The following is a 23,911-nucleotide window of genomic DNA, read 5'->3' on the forward strand; positions in this document are numbered from 1 at the left end:
AGGAAGCAAATTCACCCGAGAGAAGTAGACAGCAGGAAATACTCAAACTCAGGGGTGAAATCAACCAAGTGGAAACAAGAACTATTCAAAGAATTAACCAAACGAGGACTTGGTTCTTTGAGAAATCAACACGATAGATAAACCCTTAGCTAGACTCACTAGAGGGCACAGGGACAACATCCTAATTAACAAAATCAGAAATGAAAAGGTAGACATAACAAGAGATCCTGAAGAAATCCAAAACACCATCAGATCCTTCTACAAAAGGTTATACTCAACAAAACTGGAAAACCTGGACGAAATGGACAAATTTCTGGACAGATACCAGGTACCAAAGTTGAATCAGGATCAAGTTGACCATCTAAACAGTCCCATATCCCCTAAAGAAATAGAAGCAGTTATTAATAGTCAAACAGCCAAAAAAAGCCCAGGACCAGATGGGTTTAGTGCAGAGTTCTACCAGACCTTCAAAGAAGATCTAATCCCAGTTCTGCACAAATTATTCCACAAAATAGAAGTAGAGGGAACTCTACCCAACTCATTCTATGAAGCCACAATTACTCTGATACCTAAACCACAGAAAGATCCAACAAAGATAGAGAACTTCAGACCAATTTCTCTTATGAATATCGATGCAAAAATACTCAATAAAATTCTTCCTAACCGAATCCAAGAACACATTAAAGAAATCATTCATCCTGAACAAGTAGGTTTTATTCCAGGGATGGTTTAATATACGAAAATCCATCAATGTAATCCATTATATAAACAAACTCAAAGACAAAAACCACATGATCATCTCTTTAGATGCAGAAAAAGCATTCGACAAGATCCAACACCCATTCATGATAAAAATCTTGGAAAGATCAGGAATTCAAGGCCCATACCTAAACATGATAAAAGCAATCTACAGCAAACCAATAGCCAACATCAAAGTAAGTGATGAGAAGCTGGAAGCAATCCCACTAAAATCAGGAATAGACAAGGCTGCCCACTTTCTCCCTACCTCTTCAACATAGTACTTGAATTCCTAGCCAGAGCAATTCGACAACAAAAGGAGATCAAGGGGATACAAATTGGAAAAGATGAAGTCAAAATATCACTTTTTGCAGATGATATGATAGTATATATAAGTGACCCTAAAAATTCCACCAGAGAACTCCTAAACCTGATAAACAGCTTCAGTGAAGTAGCTGGATATAAAATTAACTCAAACAAGTCAATAGCCTTTCTCTACACAAAGAATAAACAGGCTGAGAAAGAAATTAGGGAAACAACACCCTTCTCAATAGTCACAAATAATATAAAATATCTTGGCGTGACTCTAACTAAGGAAGTCAAAGATCTGTATGATAAAAACTTCAAGTCCCTGAAGAAAGAAATTAAAGAAGATCTCAGAAGATGGAAAGATCTCCCATGCTCATGGATTGGCAGGATCAACATTGTAAAAATGGATATCTTGCCAAAAGCAATCTACAGATTCAATGCAATCCCCATCAAAATTCCAACTCAATTCTTCAACGAATTAGAAAGAGCAATCTGCAAATTCATCTGGAATAACAAAAAACCTAGGATAGCAAAAGCTCTTCTCAAGGATAAAAGTGCCGCTGGTGGAATCACCATGCCTGACCTAAAGCTTTACTACAGAGCAATTGTGATAAAAACTGAATGCTACTGGTATAGTAACAGACAAGTAGACCAATGAAATAGAATTGAAGACCCAGAAATGAACCCACACACCTATGGTCACTTGATCTTCGACAAGGGAGCTAAAACCATCCAGTGGAAGAAAGACAGCATTTTCAACAAATGGTGCTTGCACAACTGGTTGTTATCATGTAGAAGAATGCGAATTGACCCATTCCTCTCTCTTTGTACTAAGGTCAAATCTAAGTGGATCAAGGAACTTCATATAAAAACAGAGACACTGAAACTTATAGAGGAGAAAGTGGGGAAAAATCTCGAAGATATGGGCACAGGGGAAAAATTCCTGAATAGAACAGCAATGGCTTGTGCTGTAAGATCGAGAATTAAAAAATGTGACCTCATGAAACTGCAAAGTTTCTGCAAGGCAAAAGACACCATCAATAAGACAAAAAGACCACCAACAGATTGGGAAAGGATCTTTACCTATCCTAAATCAGTTAGGGGACTAATATCCAATATATATAAAGAACTCAAGAGGGTGGACTCCAGAAAATCAAATAACCCCCTTAAAAGATGAGGCTCAGAGCTGAACAAAGAATTCTCACCTGAGGAATACCGAAAGGCTGAGAAACAACTGAAAAAAGTTCAACATCCTTAATCATCAGAGAAATGAAAATCAAAACAATCCTGAGATTCCATCTCACACCAGTCAGAATGGCTAAGATCAAAAATTCAGTTGACAGCAGATGCTGGCGAGGATGTGGAGAAAGAGGAACACTCCTCCATTGTTGGTGGGATTGCAAGCTTGTACAACCACTCTGGAAATCAGTCTGGCAGTTCCTCAGAAAATTGGACATAGTACTACCGGAGGATCCCGCAATACCTCTCCTGGGCATATATCCAGAAGATGTCCCAACCGGTTAGAAGGACACATGCTCCACTATGTTCATAGCAGCCTTATTTATAATAGCCAGAAGCTGGAAAGAACCCAGATGCCCCTCAACAGAGGAATGGATACAAAAAATGTGGTACATTTACACAATGGAGTACTACCCAGCTATTAAAAAGAATGAATTCACGAAATTCCTAGGCAAATGGTTGGACCTGGAGGGCATCATCCTGAGTGAGGTAACCCAATCACAAAAGAACTCAAATGAAATGTACTCACTGATAAGTGGATATTAGCCCAGAAACTTAGTATAGCGAGATATAAGGTACAATTTGCAAAACACATGAAACTGAAGAAGAACGAAGACCAAAGTGCGGACACTTTGCTCCTTCTTAGAATTGGAAACAATCACCCATGGAAGGAGTTACAGAGACAAAGTTTGGAGCTGAGACAAAAGGATGGACCATCTAGAGACTGCCATATCCAGGGATCCATACCATAATTAGCCTCCAAACGATGACACCATTGCAATCACTAGCAAGCCTTTCTTGCAAGGACCGTGATATAGCTGTCCCTTGTGAGACTAGGCCTAGCAAACACAGAAGTGGATGCTCACAGTCAACTATTGGATGGATTCCAGGGCCCCCATTGGAGGAGCTAGAAGGATCCAAGGAGCTAAAGAGATCTGCAACCCTAACGGTGGAACAACATTATAAACTAACCAGTACCCCAGAGCTCTTGACTCTAGCTGCATATGTATCAAAAGATGGCCTAGTCGGCCATCACTGGAAAGAGAGGCCCATTGGTCAGGCAAAATTTATATGCCCCAGTACAGGGGAACGCCAGGGCCAAAAAATGGGAATGGGTGGTTAGGGGAGTGGGGGGAGAGGGTGTGGGGGACTTTTGGGCTAGCATTGGAAATGTAATTGAGGAAAATATGTAATAAGAAAAAATTTAAAAAAATAATTGTGTGTAGAATACTTGAAAACTATATATAAGATCACTGTAATATAATCATGCACAATGATCAAGTCAGCTTCATTACAGCGATGTAACACTTCTATCGAGATATAAATAACTTTGATCTCCAACTTATGCAGACTTATGTGTAATGAAAACTGCCTTACACATGGTATAAGAATTTAGAAATAAAAAGTAAAGGATCTTATTGCTATTAAAATATACACTATTTTTTGAAAACTTTAATTTTTTCACAATAGCAAATATGAAATTACAGTGTGAAGGAGAAAGTTCATTATTAGAGATGGGTACACAGAAAAGAAAAACATACCATCAAGTAATGTCTGCACAGATATTCATAGGTAAAAAGCTAGGAGAGCTCTAAGGTAGAAAAAATTCAAAGATATATGAATGATATATAAGTGCATTGTAGTTTCCATGCTTGTAAAATGAAGTTTGTTGTATCAGAAAAAGATAGTACAGAAGGAAGTTGGCAGATTAAGGGTAATCTCTAAAGATTACCAGCTTGTCTGTTTTTCTGAAAATGCCACTTCTGAAGACCTCCCAGGAGTTCTACTGCACACAGGGCAGCCAATAAGGGACGGTCCCAAACAACTGCAGCAGATGGTAATCTTGATGAGGTATAGTGGACTTGGGACTCATCACTCCTCATACCCCTGGTCCTCCGAATTCCACTCCCCTTCGTGCCTGAACCTTCTGCAGGAGCAGACTCTCAGCTTGCCTGCTCCTCTGAAGAAATCCGAGGCTCAAGACTTCCCAGGAATTCCACTGCTAGCAGAACAATAGACACCATAGCCTGAAGGCCAGGTAAGAGTTCCACTGCATGCTTGGCAACAGACCACATAGACTGAAGGTCTCCCAAGAGAACAGGGCACAACAGCTCAACTGCTCTTTTGACGACCCATCAGTCTGAAGGCATCCCAGGACATCTGCAGCAGCCAGGAAAACAAATCAGGAGCTTGAATGCCTCTTGAAGACACCACATTCTGAAGACCTCCCTGAAGAGCCACTGTAGCCAGGCCAACAGGTCAATGGCATACATTCCCCTCTGAAGACCCCACAGTCCAAAGGCCTCACAGGAGGTCTGCTACAGCCAGAGCCATAAGTCTGCCAGGAGACCTGCAGCAACCAAAGGGAACAGGAGGCAGCCTCCAGACAGAGACATCCAGACCAGCTAACACCAGGAATAACAAGATGGTGAGAGTTAAGCACGAGACCATAAGCAGCAGAAGCCAATATACTTTAGAACACTCTGAACCCACTTCTCCTACCATGGCAAACCCTGGATAAACCAAAACACCTGATTATCAGGAAGCTGACCTAAAATCCTATATCATGAAGATAATATAGTCCTTTAAGGAGGATGTAAATAACTCACAATACATGAAAACGTGTAAACAGGTAGAAGCACTTAAAGAGGAAACAAATAAATCCCTTAAAGAAAAAGAGGGAAACAAAATCAAACAGGTGAAAGAATTGAACAAAGTGGACAAAGACATAAAAGTGAAAGTAAAAACAATTAAGAAAACAAAATTGATGGCGCCCTGGAAGTAGAAAACCTAAGAAAGACTTTAGGAACTCAGATATAAGCATCACCGACAGAACACAAGAGATAGAAGAGAGAATCTCACTCATAGAAGATACCTTAGAAGATATTGCCACAACAGTCAATGGAAATACAAATCATAAAATACGAATAAACCAAAAAAGATCCAGGAAATCTAGGACACAATGAAAGGACCAAACCTAAGTATAGTAGGAATAGAGGACAGCAAAGATTCCCCGCTCTAAGGACCCAAACACTCATTTAACAAGATCATAGAAGAACACTTTCCCACCCTAAAGTAAGAGATAGCCATATATGTACAAAAAGCCTACAGAACACCAAATGGATTGGACAAGAAAAGAAAACCGTTGCATTATATAGTAATCAAAACACTAAATGCACAGAACAAAGAAAAAATATTGAAAACTTCAAAAGAAAATGGCCAAGTAACATATAAAGGCAGACCTATGAGAATTACATCAGACTTCACAACAGAGAAAATAAAAGCCAAGAAAGGCTGGAAAGTAGTTACACATATCCTAAGAGAACATGAATGCCATGAATATTATACCCAGAAACACTGTCGATCAACATGAATAGAGAAACCAAACTATTACAGGACAAAACAAAATTCAAATAATATTTATCTACAAAACCACCCTACAAGGATTCTTGAAGAAAAAATCCAAAGCAAGGAGGGTACCTACACCAAAGATAAAAACAAGATATTAATCATCCCAATTAATTTTTACAAGAAAACCAAAATGAGAAAATCACTTATATATAAAGCTATCTACAATAGCAAACATACTAGGAATTAACAATCATCTATCTTTAATTCTCTCAATATCAATGGATACAACTCCCCTATAAAAAGATATAAACTAACAGACTAAATACCAGACAGTTTTAGTGCAGAATTCTATTTGACCTTCAAAGAAGACCTAATACCAACACGTCTCAAACTTCTTCATAAAATGGAAACAGAAGGAATACTACCCAATACATTTTATGAAGCCAGAGTTACACTGATAAGCAAACCACACAAAGACACGACCAAGAAGGAGAACTTCAGATCAATTTCCTTCATGAATATTGATGTAAAAGTACTCAATAAAATTCTTGTAAACTGAATCAAAGAACACATCAAAATGATCATTCACTATGATCAAGTAGGTATCATTCCATGGATGCAGGGATGGTTCAATATATGAAAATCCATCAACACAATCTACTATATAAACAAACTCAAAGGAAAAAACACACTATCTTCTTATTAGTTGCTAAAAAAGTCTTTGCAAAAAAAAATACAACAACAACAACAAAAACAACACCATCATGCTAAAAGTATTGCAGAGAATAGGAATTCAGTGTCCATACCTAAATATAAGTGCAATATAGGGCAGGCCAATACTAACATCGAACTGAAATGAGAGAAAGTTAAAACAATTCCACTAAAATCAAGGACAAGACAGAGCCGTCCACTCTCCCTCTATCTATTTAATATAATACTTGATGTTCTAGCCAGAGCACTTAGAGAACAGAAGGAGGTCAAAGGGTTACAAATTGAAAAGGAAGAAGGCAAGATTTCACTATTTGAATATAATATGATAGTATATTAAGTGACCTAAAAATGCCACAAGAGTACTCCTATAGCTGATAAATCACTTCAGCACAGAGGTTGGATACAAAATTAACTCAAACAAAAGAGTATCTTCCCTCTACTCAAAGGATAAACAGAATGAGAAAGAAGTTACAGAAAACACACACTTTACAATAGTCACAAATACTATGAAATATCTTGGTGTGACTTAAACCAAGCAAGTTTTCACTTACTGTAGGTTTTGTCTGTTGATGAAAATTCAAGTCTTTGAAGAAAGCAATGGAAGAAGACCTCAGAGGAGAGAAAGAACTCCCATGCTAATGGATCAGCAGAATTAAAATGGTAAAAATGGCCATCTTATCAAAAGCCATCTACATATTCAGTGCCATCCCTATCAAAACTCCAAATCAATTCTTCACAGAGGAAGAAAGTGCAATTCACAAATTTATCTGGAACAACATAAATCCCAGTATATCAAAAACCATTCTCAACAATAAAAGAACTTCTGAAGGAATCACCATTCTTGACCGTAAGCTAAACAACAGAACAATAGTGATAATAATACAATGGTATGGGTACACAGACAGAAAGTTAGATGAATGAAACACAATTGAAGACCCAGAAAGGAACCCACACACCTATGGTCACTTGATCATTGACAAAGGATCCAAAACCATCCAGGTGAAATGAGACAGCATTTTTAACAAATGGTGCTGGTTCAACTGGTGGTCAGCATGTAGAAGAATGCAAATAGACCTGTTCTTATCTCCATGTACAAAGCTAAGTCCATGTGGATCAAGGACCTCCACATAAAACCAGATATGCTGAATCTAATAAAAGAGAAAGTGGAAAAGAACCTCGAACACTTTGGTATGGGGGAATTTTTCTTAATCAGAACACCAATGGCTTGTTCTATGATCAAGAATTGACAAATGGGAACTCATAAAATTGAAAAGCTTTTGTAAGGTGAAGGACACTTTCTATAGGAAAAAAAAAGAATCCACAGATTGGGAAAAATCTTTACCAACCCTACATCCACTGGAAGACTATCATACAAAATATACAAAGAACTCAAGAAGTTAGACTCCAGAGAACCAAATAACCCTATAAAAGTGGGGTACAGATATAAACAAAGAGTTCTCAACTGTGGAATCTCAAATAACTTAGAAGCACTTAAAGAATTATTCAAAACCCTTAGTAATCATGGAAATGCAAATCAAAGCAACCCTGAGATTACACCTTGTACCAGTCAGAATGTCTAAAATCAAAAACTGAGATGACAGCAGATGCTGGTGACGATGTGGGAAAAGAGCAACACTTCTCTATTGTTGGTGGGATTACAAGCTGGTACAACCACTCTTGAAATCACTCTGGTGGTTCCTCAGAAAATTGAAAATGGTTCTAACTGAGGACACAGCTATAAAACTCCTGGGCATATGCCAAAAAGATTCTTCAACATATAGAAAGAATACATACTCCATATGATTATAGCAATGTTATTTATAATATTCATAAGCTTGAAACAACCTAGATGTGCCTCAACAGAGGAAAGAATATAGAAACTGTAGTACATTTACACAATGAAATAGTACTCATCTAATATCACATAAAATTGACTTTCAACCAAGAGTTATAAACAAAAGATAAGAAAGGACACTTCACACACCTCAAAGGAAACATCTACCAAGATGAACTCTCAATTCTGAACTTCTATGCCCCAATTACAAGAACCCCTATAACTGTAAAAGAAACATTACTAAAGCTCAAGGCACATATTGAACCTCACACAATGATTATGGGCGACTTCAACTCTCCACTCTCACTAATAAACAGAACATGGAAACAGAAACTAAAAAAAAAAAAAAAAGAAAGAAAAAGAAAAAAAAAAAGACACAGTGAAACTAACAGAAGTGAAGACCTAACTTTATTTTAAAGATACATATAGAACATTTCACACTAAAACAAAAGAATATAAGTTCTTCTCAGCATCTCATGGTACCTTCTCCAAAATTGGCCATATAGTTGGACATAAAAGGAGCCTCAACCAATACAAGAAGATTGAAATAATCCCGTGCATATTATCAAATCACCATGGAATAAGACTGTTCTTCGATAAGAACAAACAACAGAAAATCCACACACATGTGGAAACTGAATAAATCTCTAATGAAAGATAACTTGGTCAGGAAAGAAATAAAGAAAGAATTAAAGCCTTTTTAGAATTTAATGAAAATGAAGGCATAGCGTACCCAAGATTATGGGACACAACTAAATCAGTGTTAAGAGGAAAATTGACAGCTCTGAGTACCTTCATTAAAAAAGTTGGAGAGGGCATCATCAGCTAGCAACTTCAGAGCCCATCTGAAAGCTCTAAAACAAAAAGAAGGAAATACACACAAGGTAGTAGACAGCAAAAAATAATCAAACTCAGGACTGAAATCAGCCAAGTAGAAACAAGAGAAGTATACAAAGAATCAACAAAACCAGGAGCTGGTTTTTGAGAAAATCAACAAGAAATATAAACCCTTAGCCTGAATTACCAAAGGGCAGAAAGACCGTATCCAAATTAACAAAATCAAAATGAAAAAGGAGACAAAAGAACACAAACTAAAGATATTCAAATACACATCATATCCTACTACAAAAGCCTATACTCAACAAAACTGAAAATTTTTGATGAATAGATAATTTTCTAGACAAATACCAAGGAACAAAGTTTAATCATGATCAGGTGAATCATCTAAACACTCCCATAAGCCCTAAAGAAATAGGAGAAATCATTAAAAGTCTCCCAACCCAAAAGAGCCCAGGAGCAGGCAGTTTTAGTGGAGAATTATATCAGAACTTCAAAGAAGACCTAACAACAACACTATTCAAACTATTCCACATTGACTTCCTTGGAAAGATCAGGAATTCAATGCCCATATCTAAACATAATAAAAGTATTATAAAGCAAACCAACAGCCAACATCAAACTAAATGGAGAACATTTGAATCATTTCTACTAAACTTGAAGCAATCACACTAAAATCAGGGACTAGAGAAGGTTGCACATTCTCTCACTATCTATTAAAAATGGTATTCAAAGTTCTAGCCAGAGCAAGTAGACAACAAAAATTGGTTAAAGGGATAACAATTGGAAATAAAGAAATAAAGATATCACTACTTGCAGATTATATGATAGTATAGTTAAGAGATGCAAAAAATTCCAGCAGAGAACTTCTACAGCTGATATACAACTTCAGCAAAGTGGCTGGACATAAAATTATCTGAAATAAATCTGTAGCCTTCTTCTATACAAATAATATATGGATGGAGAAAAAATTAGAGAAACAAAACTCTTTACAATATGATAGTAACAAGTCATAAAAAAGTAGCTTGGGGTAAATCTAACAAAACAACTATAAGATCTGTGTGATAACAATTTCAAGTTCCTCAATAAAGAAACTGCAAAAGGACTCAGAATATGTAAAGATCTCCCATGTTCGTGGATTGGAAGAAATAACATAGTAAAATGCCATCTACCAAAAGCAATCTACATATTTAACACAATCACCATAAAACTTCCAACACAATTCTTTAAAGACATGGAAAGAGCAATTCTTAAATTCATCTGGAAAGGGAAAAAAAGATAACAAAAACAATACTTAACAATAAAAGAACTACTGCAAGAATCACTATCCCTGACCTCAAGCTACACTACAGAGCAATAGTGATAAAAACTGCATGGTATTGGCAAAGAGACAGAGACGTTGATCAGTGCAATAGAACTGAAGGCACAAGGTCCCCAATGGAGGAGCTAGAGGAAGTAATCAAGGAGCTGAAGGGGTCTGCAACCCTATAGGAGGAACAACAATAGGAACTAACCAGTATCCCCAGAGCTCATATCTCTGCCTGCATATGTAGCAGAAGATGGCCTTGTTGGCCATCATTAGGAGGTCATCATCATTGGTCTTATGAAGATTATATGCCCCAGTTCAGGGGAATGCCAGGGCCAGGAAAGAGGATTGGGTGGGTTGGGGAGCAGGGTCAGGTGTGGGCATAGGGGACTTTGGGGATAGCATATGAAATGTAAATGAAGAAAATATCTAATAAAAAATTGTTTTTGAAACAAAATGTGTAAAAAATTAGGGCAGCAGTAGGACTGTGATTGGACAGGAAAAACGAAGGTGGAGTTAAGAGTTGCAAAGATAGGGTATGACACAGGAGAAGGGAGAAGGAAGCATGATGGAGGAGAAACAGGATGATTTAGATTCCACATTGTTTTAAATAGCCACAGTGAGAATCATTATAATACTGTATAGGAATAGAATAATTGGGGTAACTTGTCTAATCTAGGTGGGCAGCTTGTACCATCATCAATTGCCCTAAATTTATTGCATGAACATCTTGTGTATTGAGAATGTATTGATATATAAACCTGACTAATTATAAGCTTCTATAGTTTTGTTTTACTGGATTACTGGAATGTGGGACCAGAAACCACAGAGATTTGTGGCTGAGAAGTTAAAGGCAGCACTGAGACAAGTGAACCATAGCTGGGAAGCCCACAGGATCAGTGGCTACTGGGGTAGTTTAAAGACAAAGGCAGAGAGACAACTGTCAGGAGAGAGAATAGGTGGGTATAGCACAGGAACTTGCCACTCATTTGACTATTTCCTGCAACATACACCCTTCATGTCATCTCTTCATCTGAAGAAATAAAAGACATATTATTATTATTATCATCACTATTATTATTAAAAATTTGGGACAGTTAAAAACAAAAAGAATTGAAGACCCAGAAAAAAAACTACATATTTACAGACACTTGATCTTTGACTAAGAAGCCAAAAATATACAATGGAAAAAAGAAACCATCTTCAATATATGGTGCTTGTCTAACTGGGTGACAGTATGTAAAAAAGAAAAAAAAAAGAAAATAGACTCATATATGTTACCTTGCACAAAGCTCAAGTCCAAGTGGATCAAGAACATCAACATAAAAACAGATACACTGAATCTAATGGAAGAGAAAGTGTGAAAGAGCCTGAACTCATTGGCACAGGAGGAAATTTCTTAAACAGAACTCCAATGACTCAAGCACTATGATCAAGAATTAATAAATGGGACCTCAAGAAACTTGAAAGCTTCTGTAAGGCAAAGGGATGGAACTAGAAAATGTCATCCTGAATGAGTCAGGACATGCATGGCAAGTACTCACTAATAAGTGGATATTAACCAAAAAAGTACAGAAGATCCAGAATAACATTCTCAGAACTCAAGCCAAAGGGCCCAAGTGAGGATAACTCAGCACCACATAGTAGAGAGAAGAAAGCAATCACAGGGGTTGGGAGAGGACAGAAGGTGGAAGGGACCTGGGTGGGAGAGAGCATAGAAACAGGAAAACGGGAACATGATCATGTATTCAGGTGGGAAGCAAGACAGGAGCCCTGAGAGCCACAAACCTCAGGAGGTAAGAGGTAAGGATCCTCAAGTATGTACCAAAGACTTGGGAGGTGAGAGACTCTCAAAGGGCAGAACCCTAGACAAAAGGTCCTGCCGTGAGAAGAAGGATCTTTCAGCATCTACCTCCAGTAGAAAGACAGGATATCAAGTGGAGTGACGGTATAGCCTTCCCACAGTCAAAATATGGGACCCAGGTTTGTTCATTTCTAAAAGAACTGCACAGACAAAAATGGAGAAGAGCATGAGGTAAAGGAAGTCCAGTGACAGGCCCAATTTGGGATCCATGTCAAGGTAGTGCTACAAGGCCTGACACTATTACTTCCACTATGGTGTACTTACAGATAGGAGCCTTGCATGGCTGCCCATTGAGAACCTCAACAAGCACCTGACATGGACAGAGGTGCATACTTACATCCAGACAATGGAATGAAGTTGGGGACCATTGTAGTTGAATTAGGAAAATGGTGGAAGAAGCCTACTGAGGAGGAGGGCGACCCCATAGGAAGTTCAGCAGTGTGAACTAACTTGGATCCCAAAAATCTCTCAGACACTGAGCCACCAACCATGCAGAATACACTAGCTGATCTGAGGCCCCTGAGACATATACAGCAGAGAATTGCCTGATCTGGCCTCAGTGAGAAAAGATGCATCTAAGCCTCCAGAGACCTGAGTCCCCAAGGAGTGGGAAGTTCCGTTTGGGTGGTGAGTTTGGGATAGGAAGATCCTGTTAGAGACAGGAGAAGAGGTATATTTTGAACAGTCAGAGTGCAGACCTAGATGGGGATAATGACTGGACAGTGAAAAAAGATTAATAATAGTAATAATAATAAAAACTGAATGAAAATCAACATACATAGAGGGGCAATCTCTGCATGAATGAATACTCACTGACCTCCTTACAGAAATTGACAACCTATCTTAAAATTCATATGGAAATTTAAAGGATGCATATTGGCCAAGCAGTTTTAAAAAACATGGAGCATAGTCATGCGACACACAGTGTTGGATTTTTAAATAGTGTTTAAAAAGCTTCATTAATGGATAACTGTAACACTGCATGAGAATTTACAGCTAACCGCAAACCTGAATGTGATCAATTGTTTTGTAAATTAGAGTGTCAAAGAAATTGTGGGAAAACTGTCTTTTTCCTAAATTACACAATGCCAGTAGTTAGTCCTGACAGCAAAGCCAATAGCTACTTATCTTTAACCCCACTAGGGCAAATTCATCAAAAATTATTCTCAGAACTTTCATTCATCTATTCTTTCCAATAATACAACACAGTCATCCATTTACAAACATCTATAGGATTCAGCTCAAGGGGAGGCCCCAAGACATCACACTAGTACTGAACCTATGGAGTGCTCACAAAAAGGGATCTATCATGCCTGCCCTTCAAAAGACCCAACAAGCAGCTGAAAGAGTAAGATGCAGATATTTGCACCCAACCAATAAACAAAAGCAGCAGACCCCTGTTGTTGAATTAGGGAAGACTGAAAGAAGCTGAGGAGAAGGGCGACCCTGCAGGAGGACCAGCAGTCTCAATTAATTTGGACCCTTGAGATCATTCAAACACTGGACCACCAAAAAGACCATATACATCACCTGATACGAGGCCCCAACACACATAGAGTAGACAATTGTCTGTGTTCATTCAAAGATAATGCACCCAACCCTCAAGAGACTGGAGATGTCAGGGAGATTAGAGGTCAGGTGGGGTAGGGCATGATGGCATCCATATAGAGACAGCGGGGTACAGAAGAGGTGTGGGATGTGGAGCACTTGGAGGGTGGATGGAGGGGTAGGTAATGGAATATGGAGTGTAAAAATTAAAAATAAAATAAAAAGTAAAAAAAAAAACAACTCTATAGGTTTATTGTTGCTAAGGAGTCCATATCTTTTTAAATACATAGGATATAAAATTGATCCACACAATAAAAAATGATGCTGAAAATGTTTATTTTAAGACAGAATTAGTTATGATGTATAATCAAGTTGGAATTTATTTCATTGTTTTCTGCCATTAGTCTAATTATTTTATTCTGCTTGACTATTCTAAGTTTTTTTTTCTTTTAATTCAGAAAATAGGGCAATGTGCTCAAATTAACAAATCAACTCTATAGCAGAGACCTGGAGTGAGAGAATCTCAGTACTCAAAGGAAGAAACCTTAGATGAAATGCCCTACAGTAGGGAGAAGGAACTTGTAGAGCCCACCTCCAGCAGAAAGATAGGGCATCAAGAGAGGTAGGGGGTTGCCATCCCAACTTCAAAAACTCTGAGCCATAGTTGTCCCTGTCTGGAAGAACTGCAGGGATGAAATTGAGAGGAGTCTGAGGAAACCAAGGTCCAGTAATAGTCCCAAAGTAGGATCCAGCTCAAGGGGAAGTCCCAAGGCCGGACACTATTACTGAGGCTATGGAACACTCACAAACAGGGACCTATTATGACTGTCCTCTGAATGATCCAAGGAGCAGCTAAAACAGTCAGATGCAGATATTTGCACCCAACCAATGGACAGTAGCTGCTGACCCTTGTGGTTGAATTAGGGAAAACCTGGAAGAAGCAGAGGAGGAGCATGAGCCTGTATGAGGACCAGCAGTCTGGATTAGCCTGGAACCTCGATATCTCTAAGACACTGGACCACCAACCAGGCAGCATACACCAATTGATATGAGGACCCTAACACATATACAATAGAGGATAGCTGGGTGTTAATTCAGTCAGAGAAGATGCACCTAAACCTCAAAAGACTGAACGCCCTCGGGACTTTAGAGGTATCGTGGGGTGGGGGGGTGTGGATATCCTTGGGAGACAGCAGAATGGGTATGAGGAACAATTAGAGGATGGCCAGGGCAGGGAATAAAATATGAAGTGTAAAAAACATAATTAATTAATAAAAGAAAAATTTTTAAAAAACACACAAAATCACCCTGCTTCTCTCAGCCATTCCCACACATGTAATAAAAAATAAATTGTTTTTTAAAATGCTACTTGCATGATTTTAAACATCACTTGTAACTCAGTAAGTATTCAATGAACTCTATAGTCCAGGACAAGTCCATAATTTTACAATTCTGTATTAACCCTTTACCTGACGTCTTTGAATTAGGAAGTAATCAACGAAGTCCCGAGGATTTGTAACATCCAATGATTCTTCATGTTCTTTTATTTTCTCCAAAAGATAGCTCTTAATCCATGTATGATTTTTTAAAAATTTGTTATGACTTCCTGGACAATAATCAATAAGAATAGGGACTGCATTGAAAATCTACAAAAAAATGATAGAATTTACTAAATAAATATGCTGTAATGAATTAATTAAGACATATTCATAACAATGCATGATTGTTTCCATTGATAGATCAAGATATGAATGAAATTCACATTAGTTAGGTCATTTACATATATAATAATTCTCCATTCTAATAGATTGGTTGAACAAATTTCTGCAAAATGAACAAAGATCATAAACAATATTTCCACACTCACATATCTTTTGAGTGTAAACAATGTTCATGTTAGTTACACAATGATTCAAATAAACTCTGTTCTACAAGTTTGAATAACCATCTGATATAGATTATTAACTCTCACACTTTTAAGGTGATAATAGCAGGTTAAATTTTGGGGTGACCTGATTTATAAAAGAAATCTAATGCCTGAGCTTCATTTCTATCTACCTGTTTCTGACATGTAATATCTATTTAGATGTATGTGGAGCTTCAAGATGCCCTGAAATCAAGAGCATACCGTATCACTTAATAATTTCTGCATGATCACACAATCATTGTATTTGAAGTGTGCAGTCGACGCCAGTTCAGGCTAGGACAATTCTGTGAGTATGTACATGGTCCACACAATATTAAAATATTCATGTTCTCATTTTGACCTTTCCTCTTGTCAACAATTATCCCAGCAAACCCATCAAACAACCGTAACTACTCAGTTCTCCTGAAAGCTTTCATTTCCATTAATACACTTCCTTATTTGAGAGAATGTTATTTCTATACTGAGGTATTCTTGCCTAGCAATATGATGAAAATGTGTTTAATTGTTTTAAAGTAGGAAAGGAATTTCCATAGTAGGAGAATGGCCTATATGTGACTACCCACACTTGTAGAAGTGAATGGAATTATTTTACACACAATTCTGAAGTAGTCATTGAGAAAATTCATGGATAAGCAGCTAACAGGCTTGAACTATTTTAGCATTTGCCCCTTAGTTTTAATGCTTATATAGCTGAGGGTTTCAAACTCCATTTCAGATACTCTCTGCATATGATACTTAGAATTGAAGTACTTGTCTGACAAGTCTCTATTGATTTTGACCTGTGAGAAAGAAAGATGTTACATGTGTTTTCAGAAATAGAAAACCTTGGCTTTACCTGACACTCAGGAGAGCTCAAAATTTCAGTGCATTCATTCACTTTTCCTATCAAGCTAAGAAAATCCTTATCCTTATAATCAAAACGATTCTGGAAAACAATGGAGCAGATGACATTGCAGGGAGCACATCCTATGATGAATTGGGGATCACAGGGTGAGCCTGAAGTTTGGAAACAATTGTAAAATTCTTTAAAAATAAACACATACATTTGCCCTTGTTAACATGATAAGGTACTTTTGAAATTGTAACAAGTAATTTAATTATGAATATACTTAACTGCTAGGTACTTACCTGCTGAAGAATGGTGATCTTGCTGACATTAAACCTGACTTAGTTTTCATTCTCACTAGTTAACATATTCACTGCTTCATTCAAGGACCTTAATTTAAATCCTAAAATTTAGCCAATTACTTCAACATATATTATTCAAAACCAAGGTTTAAAGAATGACTACAATAACATCTTTATTTTTATAACCATATAAATGTGACCAAAATGTGTCCCCCATGAGTGTTCCAAAAGAAACATGCAGTAAACATCCAAACACCAGTGTATGTGTGGACTTCCAGGAAGTCTCTATGCTTATTCATGGACCACTCACACTAATAGATTTTTTTGTATTAGGTGTAGCATATTAAGACACTTCAGTGTTTGCACATAAGTGCTGCACTTCTAGCTGAGAATGGAGAAAAGTTTTCAGTATTACACTACTAAGCTAAGTTGCATCTATCTTTTCAAAAATTGCATCAATATCACTGTCTTCATTTTGTTGTTAAATTCCATACATTCTCTCTTTGGTACACTGACACCCTTAGAATATACCACTTAAATATTGTCACAATCAATTTCTCACTCCCATAAACTTGTTCCTTTTCTTATACTAAATATTTTATAGAAAATTCAAATTTAACATAGATCTCTTTGATATGATTTTTATGGCATGTTTCTTAGACACCTTTTCTGATCACCTGATGAAGACTTGTGTCCCTCAAAGGTCTGCATGATATATCTCCTTCAAGATACGTTGAATTCTTTCCTTTTTTATTTATTTATTTTTATTTTTGTATTGCTGTCACAGTCTCATGTGTTAGCTTTCCCTTTTTCTTTTGATTTTTGAAAGAATGTAAAGAGTCTATGGTATGTAAATATTTCATGATCCACTTATATGAATAAATGGTGTAACGAACTTTATTTTTAATGTCCATATAACGTGAGACAAACACTATTATGAAACAAATGAACCCTTTCCTTTTTGCTTGTTCATCTTTCGAACACTGAATTTTACTATCTATGAAATACATATGCTATTGTAAAATCCATTTTGAACCAAGTATAATAAAGGAAAATATGTGTGGTAACTAGGAATAATAGGAGAAATGGAAGAGGAAAATACTGTAATGGCAAGCAAACCAAAATGCATATACTACAATTACAAAACTATACTAATGATTTAGACCCAGCACCTAGTGCAATTGCAACAATAACATTCACTGAAAAGAAAGTAAATATTCAATATCATGCTTAGAGAACATCATCACAGAAGCAAAGGGAGGGGCACTGGAATAGGGGATTTGCAGAGGGGAAACCAGGAAAGGGGATATCATTTGAAATATAAATAAATAAAATATCCAATAAAAAAGAAAGTAAATATTCATCATGGACAAACTTCCCATTTAATATATTTAAGCAAAACCTAAATGTCTAGATATTTTATATCAAATAATTATCAATATATTATATTACAAATATGTTTATAATGTGTACATCCTATTAGTCATGTGATTTATGTTACATGTAAGAAAAATAAATAATCAGTGTTTGTCAAGTAGTTTAGTCAAGCTGACACAAACTACAGTCAACTCAAAAGAAGGAACCTCAATTGAGTAATTGCTCCAGGAAACTATTCTGAGGTCATGTCTCTCTGTTCTCTTCCTTCATTGCTGATGATAGGGACACTAGCTAAACCCACCGTAGGCAATGTGAGTCTTAGGCATGTGATACTAGGCAGTAGGAAAAAGAAAGTGAGAAAGACAAGTGGAATAGGTGACTGAGAAGCTATCCTTCATGTTTTCTGTTGCAGTTAATGCTTCTAGGTTCCTTCTTTGAGGTCCTGCATTGGTTCCCTCAATGGTGGCTATAACTTGTAAGCCAGTTATTTTATGACAGAAACAAAAACAATAATATATGAGAGAATGATTTCAGTAGTGAAATTGCTGTGATCAAAGGATCAAATTTGTGATGTTGTGTTGAAGGTGATCTTAAATTGTGTACCTTCAAACAAAGGTCATATGAGTTAACAAAGATGAACACTTAAATATGTGGAATTCCTTGAGATTACTAATGCTCTATCAGGATTTTAACACCTTACAATATACTAAGATATTACATTCTTTTAAGGAATGAGAGTGAACTTAAGTACTTTGAGATTACTTCTTGTGTGCATACCATTCACATGGAAAATCTGATTGTATGTGATTTAATGTATTTAGAAGTAAAAATGCTAAAACTTTTCATATAGAAATTTAAATAAAAAACATAATCTTTCTTTAAAAGCACTAGGTGAGTAGCATCAAGTGTGTTAGCAAAGTAACAACCAGCAGCTCAACTTTCTCATACCAAAAACCTGTAAAGGTGAATATGACTTCAACAACTGAAAACAAATAGGAAAATACTAGAGTCAATGAAACTGTTTTGAGTTTTTTTAAAGGAATTATTTTACTAGTTTTCATGTGTGCATAAATTTTGACTATTTGTGTTGACATGTGTTTTAGAAAAGTTTATAAATAAAAATATGAAATGCTATGTAAAAAGAAATAATAACATGTTGAAATCATGATAAAATCAGAGCTATAATAAGTGATAAAAATCTATTACAATCAGCTGAGAAATAAAAATAATCCATCACACAACTGTTACTGAGAACTACAAACAAGATTATAGAAGGACAATTAGAAACTTCAGTGAACAGGTGCTATCCATTGCCAGAGAGAAAGAAAGAAAGAAAGAAAGAAAGAAAGAAAGAAAGAAAGAAAGAAAGAAAGAAAGGAGGGAGGGAGGGAGGGAGGGAGGGAGGGAGGGAGGGAGGGAGGGAGGGAGGGAGGGAGGAAGGAAGGAAGGAAGGAAGGAAGGAAGGAAGGAAGGAAGGAAGGAAGGAAGGAAGGAAGGATAGAAGGAAGGAAGGGGAGAGAGAGAGAGAAAGAGAAAGAAAGAAAACCAGTACTACATGGTCTATGCTCCTTACTTTTACATGGTAACCATTATCACTGATAATCACCCTCTCATTCTGGTATTCAAAGAACAAGTGACATTTGTGATCAGGGAAATTTATGGCTTATAATGCACTAAAATTATCATGGTACCTATACTCATGACATCTCATTAGAATAATATTCTTAGAAAAAGATAGAAACAACATGACTCATACACAGCCATGCATAGACCAAGATATAAAAGGAGAATCTGACCTGAACTTACCATTTGTTTTCTTCAGTTCCTTCATGAGCCACTGTGCTTCCTCTTGCACTTTGGTCTCAATGGTCCTTTTTCCCATGCCCAAGTTCCTCAAGGTATTGACTGTGAAGACCCTTGTGGCTTTCCATACATTTCCATGGCTAAAACCAATGCCTAAAGAAATTTGAACAGACACTGGAAATCCCAGACACAAAAGGAGCTAACAGGTGGTAGCTTTATAGAGCCCAAACCTATGCCTGACAAGCAAGCATGACCTCTACTCTCCACCTTTCAGCTTGCTCTGGAAACTGCCCAGTATACACATAAGCACACACACACACACTTACCCTTTCCTTTAGAAACTTTGTCAAAAACCGGAATCCTTCCTCTTCCAGAGAACTCTTCTCCATAGTCAATGAAGGCTTCTTTCATTGCCTCATAACCATGTAATATCACAATAGGCTGTGAGCCAAAATACAGAGTGAACACAGGGCCATATATTTTAGAAAACTGGAAAGAAATAGCAAACATAAATATTAGTAAAAAACAAAAGTCATTGTATTTTCAATAGAGTCAATCTATTTAGTTTAATTATCGTATTGGATTATGATATTTTTAGTCAGAAAACCTGTTTAAAGTGTATAATTCTGTACATTATGATGTTTATCAGGTATTCATGGCTTACAGTATGCCAGAAAATCTTTCAGGCTGTTGACACACTAAAACCAAAGATTTATCACACTAAGATCTGATCTGTTCTTCATAGTACACAAATATACTAACGTAAAATATCCACATTTATTTACAGGATTGTATTGAAAATAAGTACATCCTACTTATTCATTATTGGATACTTGAGCATCACTCTCATGATAACTCCATACTGAAATGGATTTAAATTGTCAGAAGAACGCTGCAGAACCAGCTGGGAACACTTCTTGTTAAACCTAAGAGAGCCCTGTGATAAAGACTAGAAAACTAAAACCTTAGATTACCAAAAATATTTGATTTCCATTCTTATCTATTGTTACAAATGTACATAGAGTAGGTATTATACAAACTGTACCATAGTATGAAGCATCACAGAAAAACCACATTCTTGCTAATCAGCATCCTAGGTCCAAGTCACAGGCTATGAATGGAATAAAAGTTGATGGGGAAAATACGACAGATGCAAACTCCCACTATGATTTTTTATTTCATGTATGAGCTCATGCACATTGTATTTACTGCAATTCAGAAACCAATAAATTCTTCAGAGTACAAAATTAATGTCAAATCCAAGAACAATGCATGTCTAAAATTCAGATTCGTTTTATGAAAATTTCCCTACTCTTCACCTTCAGTCAAAATAATAGAAAATGTTGATGGGGAAAATACGACAGATGCAAACTCCCACTATGATTTTTTATTTCATGTATGAGCTCATGCACATTGTATTTACTGCAATTCAGAAACCAATAAATTCTTCAGAGTACAAAATTAATGTCAAATCCAAGAACAATGCATGTCTAAAATTCAGATTCGTTTTATGAAAATTTCCCTACTCTTCACCTTCAGTCAAAATAATAGAAAATGTGTGTAAAAATAGTATATAATTACCCAATTTGTTTAAAAAAATGTGTATATAATTACCTGCATTTCAGGTACTTCAATCTGAAACTTAGAGCATTACTAATTTTCTGATCAGAACTAGAAGCAAAAGTCAGAAGAAAATATTGAACATTTTAGTTTTTTACACCATATTCATTTCCACAATATTTCCTCCACTAATAGAATTTTATGAAAGTAGCAAGACTTCTATCTCGATTTGAAATGTACCTGAAGAACATAAGGCATACTTACATTAGTAAGGCACTGGCCAATGTCCTTCATATCTATCAGGTGGTAATTGCCAATAATTGGGAGAGGAGTGGGTCCAGGAGGGAGGTTCCCTCTTGCAGATCTCTGTCTCCACAGTGACAGGAGAAGCAGAAAGGACAGACAAAGCACCAAGACTACAAATGGATCCATGGAGACCCTTCTTACTGACACTGGTATGATCAGGCACTCCAGACACTTTGTAGTGCATTCGCAAAATCAATATTTGTGTTTGGTCATCTTTGTACAATCAACTAGTTACTGTTTAACTCTCTTCCAATTGGACTTTGTTTCAATGATAAGAAAAAACAAGCACTTTTAACATTGTCATTTTTGTAGCGTGCCTGTAAGACATGTGGGTTTTAATTTTGTTGAGTTGTGACAAGTAAGGCTGATAAATAATAATCATTCAAAACTTGAAATACACTTGAGTTAATTTGTAAAAGTTATGAGATTGTACTAAAATTATGTCAATTTCTTCTTTTCTTCTGTATCAAAAACAACATATATAATTTCCTTATTCACTTTCTAACACATGGTTTTTTTCTTTTATCTTTTTAAAATTAATTATTTTATTTTTTTCATTCCATATTTTATCCCCTGCCCCGTCCACCCTCCGATAATCCACATCCCATATTTCCTCCCGACCCCTGTCTCCACATGGATATCCCGAGCCCTACCCCACCTGACCTGTAAACTCCCTGGATTCTCTAGTCCCTTGAGGGTTAGGTGCATCATCTCTGAGTGAACACAGACCCAGCAGTTCTCTAATGTATGTGGGCTAAGGGGCTCATGTCAGCTGGTGTATGCTGTCTGTTTGGTGGTCCAATGTTTGGTGGTCTATTTGGTGGAGAGATCTAGGGGATCCAGATTAAATGACACTGCTTGTCCTCCTACATGATTGCCCTTCTGCTCAGATTCTTTCAGCCTTCCCTAATTCAACAACAGGGGTCAGCTGCTTCTGCCCATTGCTTGGGTACAAATATCTGCATCTGACTCTTTCAGCTGCTTGTTGGGTCTTCTGGAGTGCGGTCATGCTATGTCCCTTTTTGTGAGTGCTCAATAGCCTCAGTAATATTGTCAGACCTTGGGACCTCCCCTTCAGCTGGATCTCACTTTGGGCCTGTGGCTGGACCTTCTTTTCCTCAGGATGCTCTCCATTTCTATCCCTGTAATTCTTTCAGACAGGAACAATTATGTGTCCCAGTTGTAGCTGTGGGATGGCGCCCCTCTCCCTCATTTGATGCCCTGTCTTCCTGCTAGAGGTGGGCTCTATAAGTTCCCTCCCCTTATTGTCAGGAATTTCATCTACTGTACCTACCTTTGAGTCCTGAGAGTCTCTCACCTCCCAGGTCTCTGGTACATGCATGTTTAACTCTGTATTTAAATTGGTTATTGCTAATATAAACATATGGACATATGCTTAATTATAAATGCAATAAAACTTTCATATATGCTATGAGCAACACGGCTAAGAAAAAAGACAAAAATGCCTTACATTAGTAACACACATTTTAGTAAGAAAACATATTAAGTTGATATCTAGGAAAATCTATATGGCTTTTGCCACTGTGAAATTCAATGGAAGATCTAGACTTATCCTTCTTTCTTTCTTTTCCTTCCTCCCTCCCTCCCTCCCTCCCTCCCTCCCTCCCTCCCTCCCTTCCTTCCTTCTTTCTATCCTTCCTCTCTTTCTTTCTTTCTTTCTTTCTTTCTTTCTTTCTTTCTTTCTTTCTTTCTTTCTTTCATCTTCCATTCTTTCCTGATTGCTTGTTTGCTTTCTCTTCCTCTCTCTTTCTCTCATTCTCCCTTCCTTCCCTCCTTTCTTTTATCCTTTATATTGTCATCACTGTAAAATAAGAACTATAAATGTCTCACAACACATTGCTGGAAGAATTTAGAATTCAATGTGATTACCCTGTAGTTGCAGATACTCCCACTGGCTTTACAGTTTTTAGGATTCTCCACTTATCATCATTTAAGAAATGAGGCTATCTCAGCATAACCGAACAGATGACAATAAATGAAAATTCTTGAGAAAGATTATCTTCTAGAATTTGAAGCACTTCAGAGACATTTCTTGTGTTCATTTAATGATCC

The 23,911-nt window shown here is 36.9% G+C and overlaps 1 protein-coding gene across 2 annotated transcripts in view; it reads right to left on the reverse strand.

Moving 5' to 3' along the window:
• The window catches only part of Cyp2c68 (cytochrome P450, family 2, subfamily c, polypeptide 68), a 52,266-nt gene extending 30,242 nt beyond the window's left edge, over window positions 1-22,024 (reverse strand). The window contains exons 1-6 of one of the 2 annotated variants that reach the window (XM_006527177.2): window positions 21,797-21,991; window positions 21,587-21,643; window positions 20,299-20,461; window positions 19,976-20,125; window positions 16,500-16,660; window positions 15,207-15,383 (exon numbers count right to left, since the gene is read on the reverse strand). In XM_006527177.2, the coding sequence (XP_006527240.1) occupies window positions 15,207-15,383; window positions 16,500-16,660; window positions 19,976-20,125; window positions 20,299-20,461; window positions 21,587-21,592 (657 nt within the window). In that variant the 5' untranslated portion in view covers window positions 21,593-21,643; window positions 21,797-21,991. Of the gene's footprint in view, window positions 1-15,206; window positions 15,384-16,499; window positions 16,661-19,975; window positions 20,126-20,298; window positions 20,462-21,586; window positions 21,644-21,796 lie in introns of both variants that reach the window. The other variant, NM_001039555.2, reaches the window with a different exon arrangement.
• Between the last annotated feature and the right edge of the window lie 1,887 nt (window positions 22,025-23,911).

This window comes from Mus musculus, chromosome 19 (genome assembly GCF_000001635.26).
Source record: "Mus musculus strain C57BL/6J chromosome 19, GRCm38.p6 C57BL/6J".
Lineage (NCBI taxonomy): Eukaryota > Metazoa > Chordata > Mammalia > Rodentia > Muridae > Mus > Mus musculus.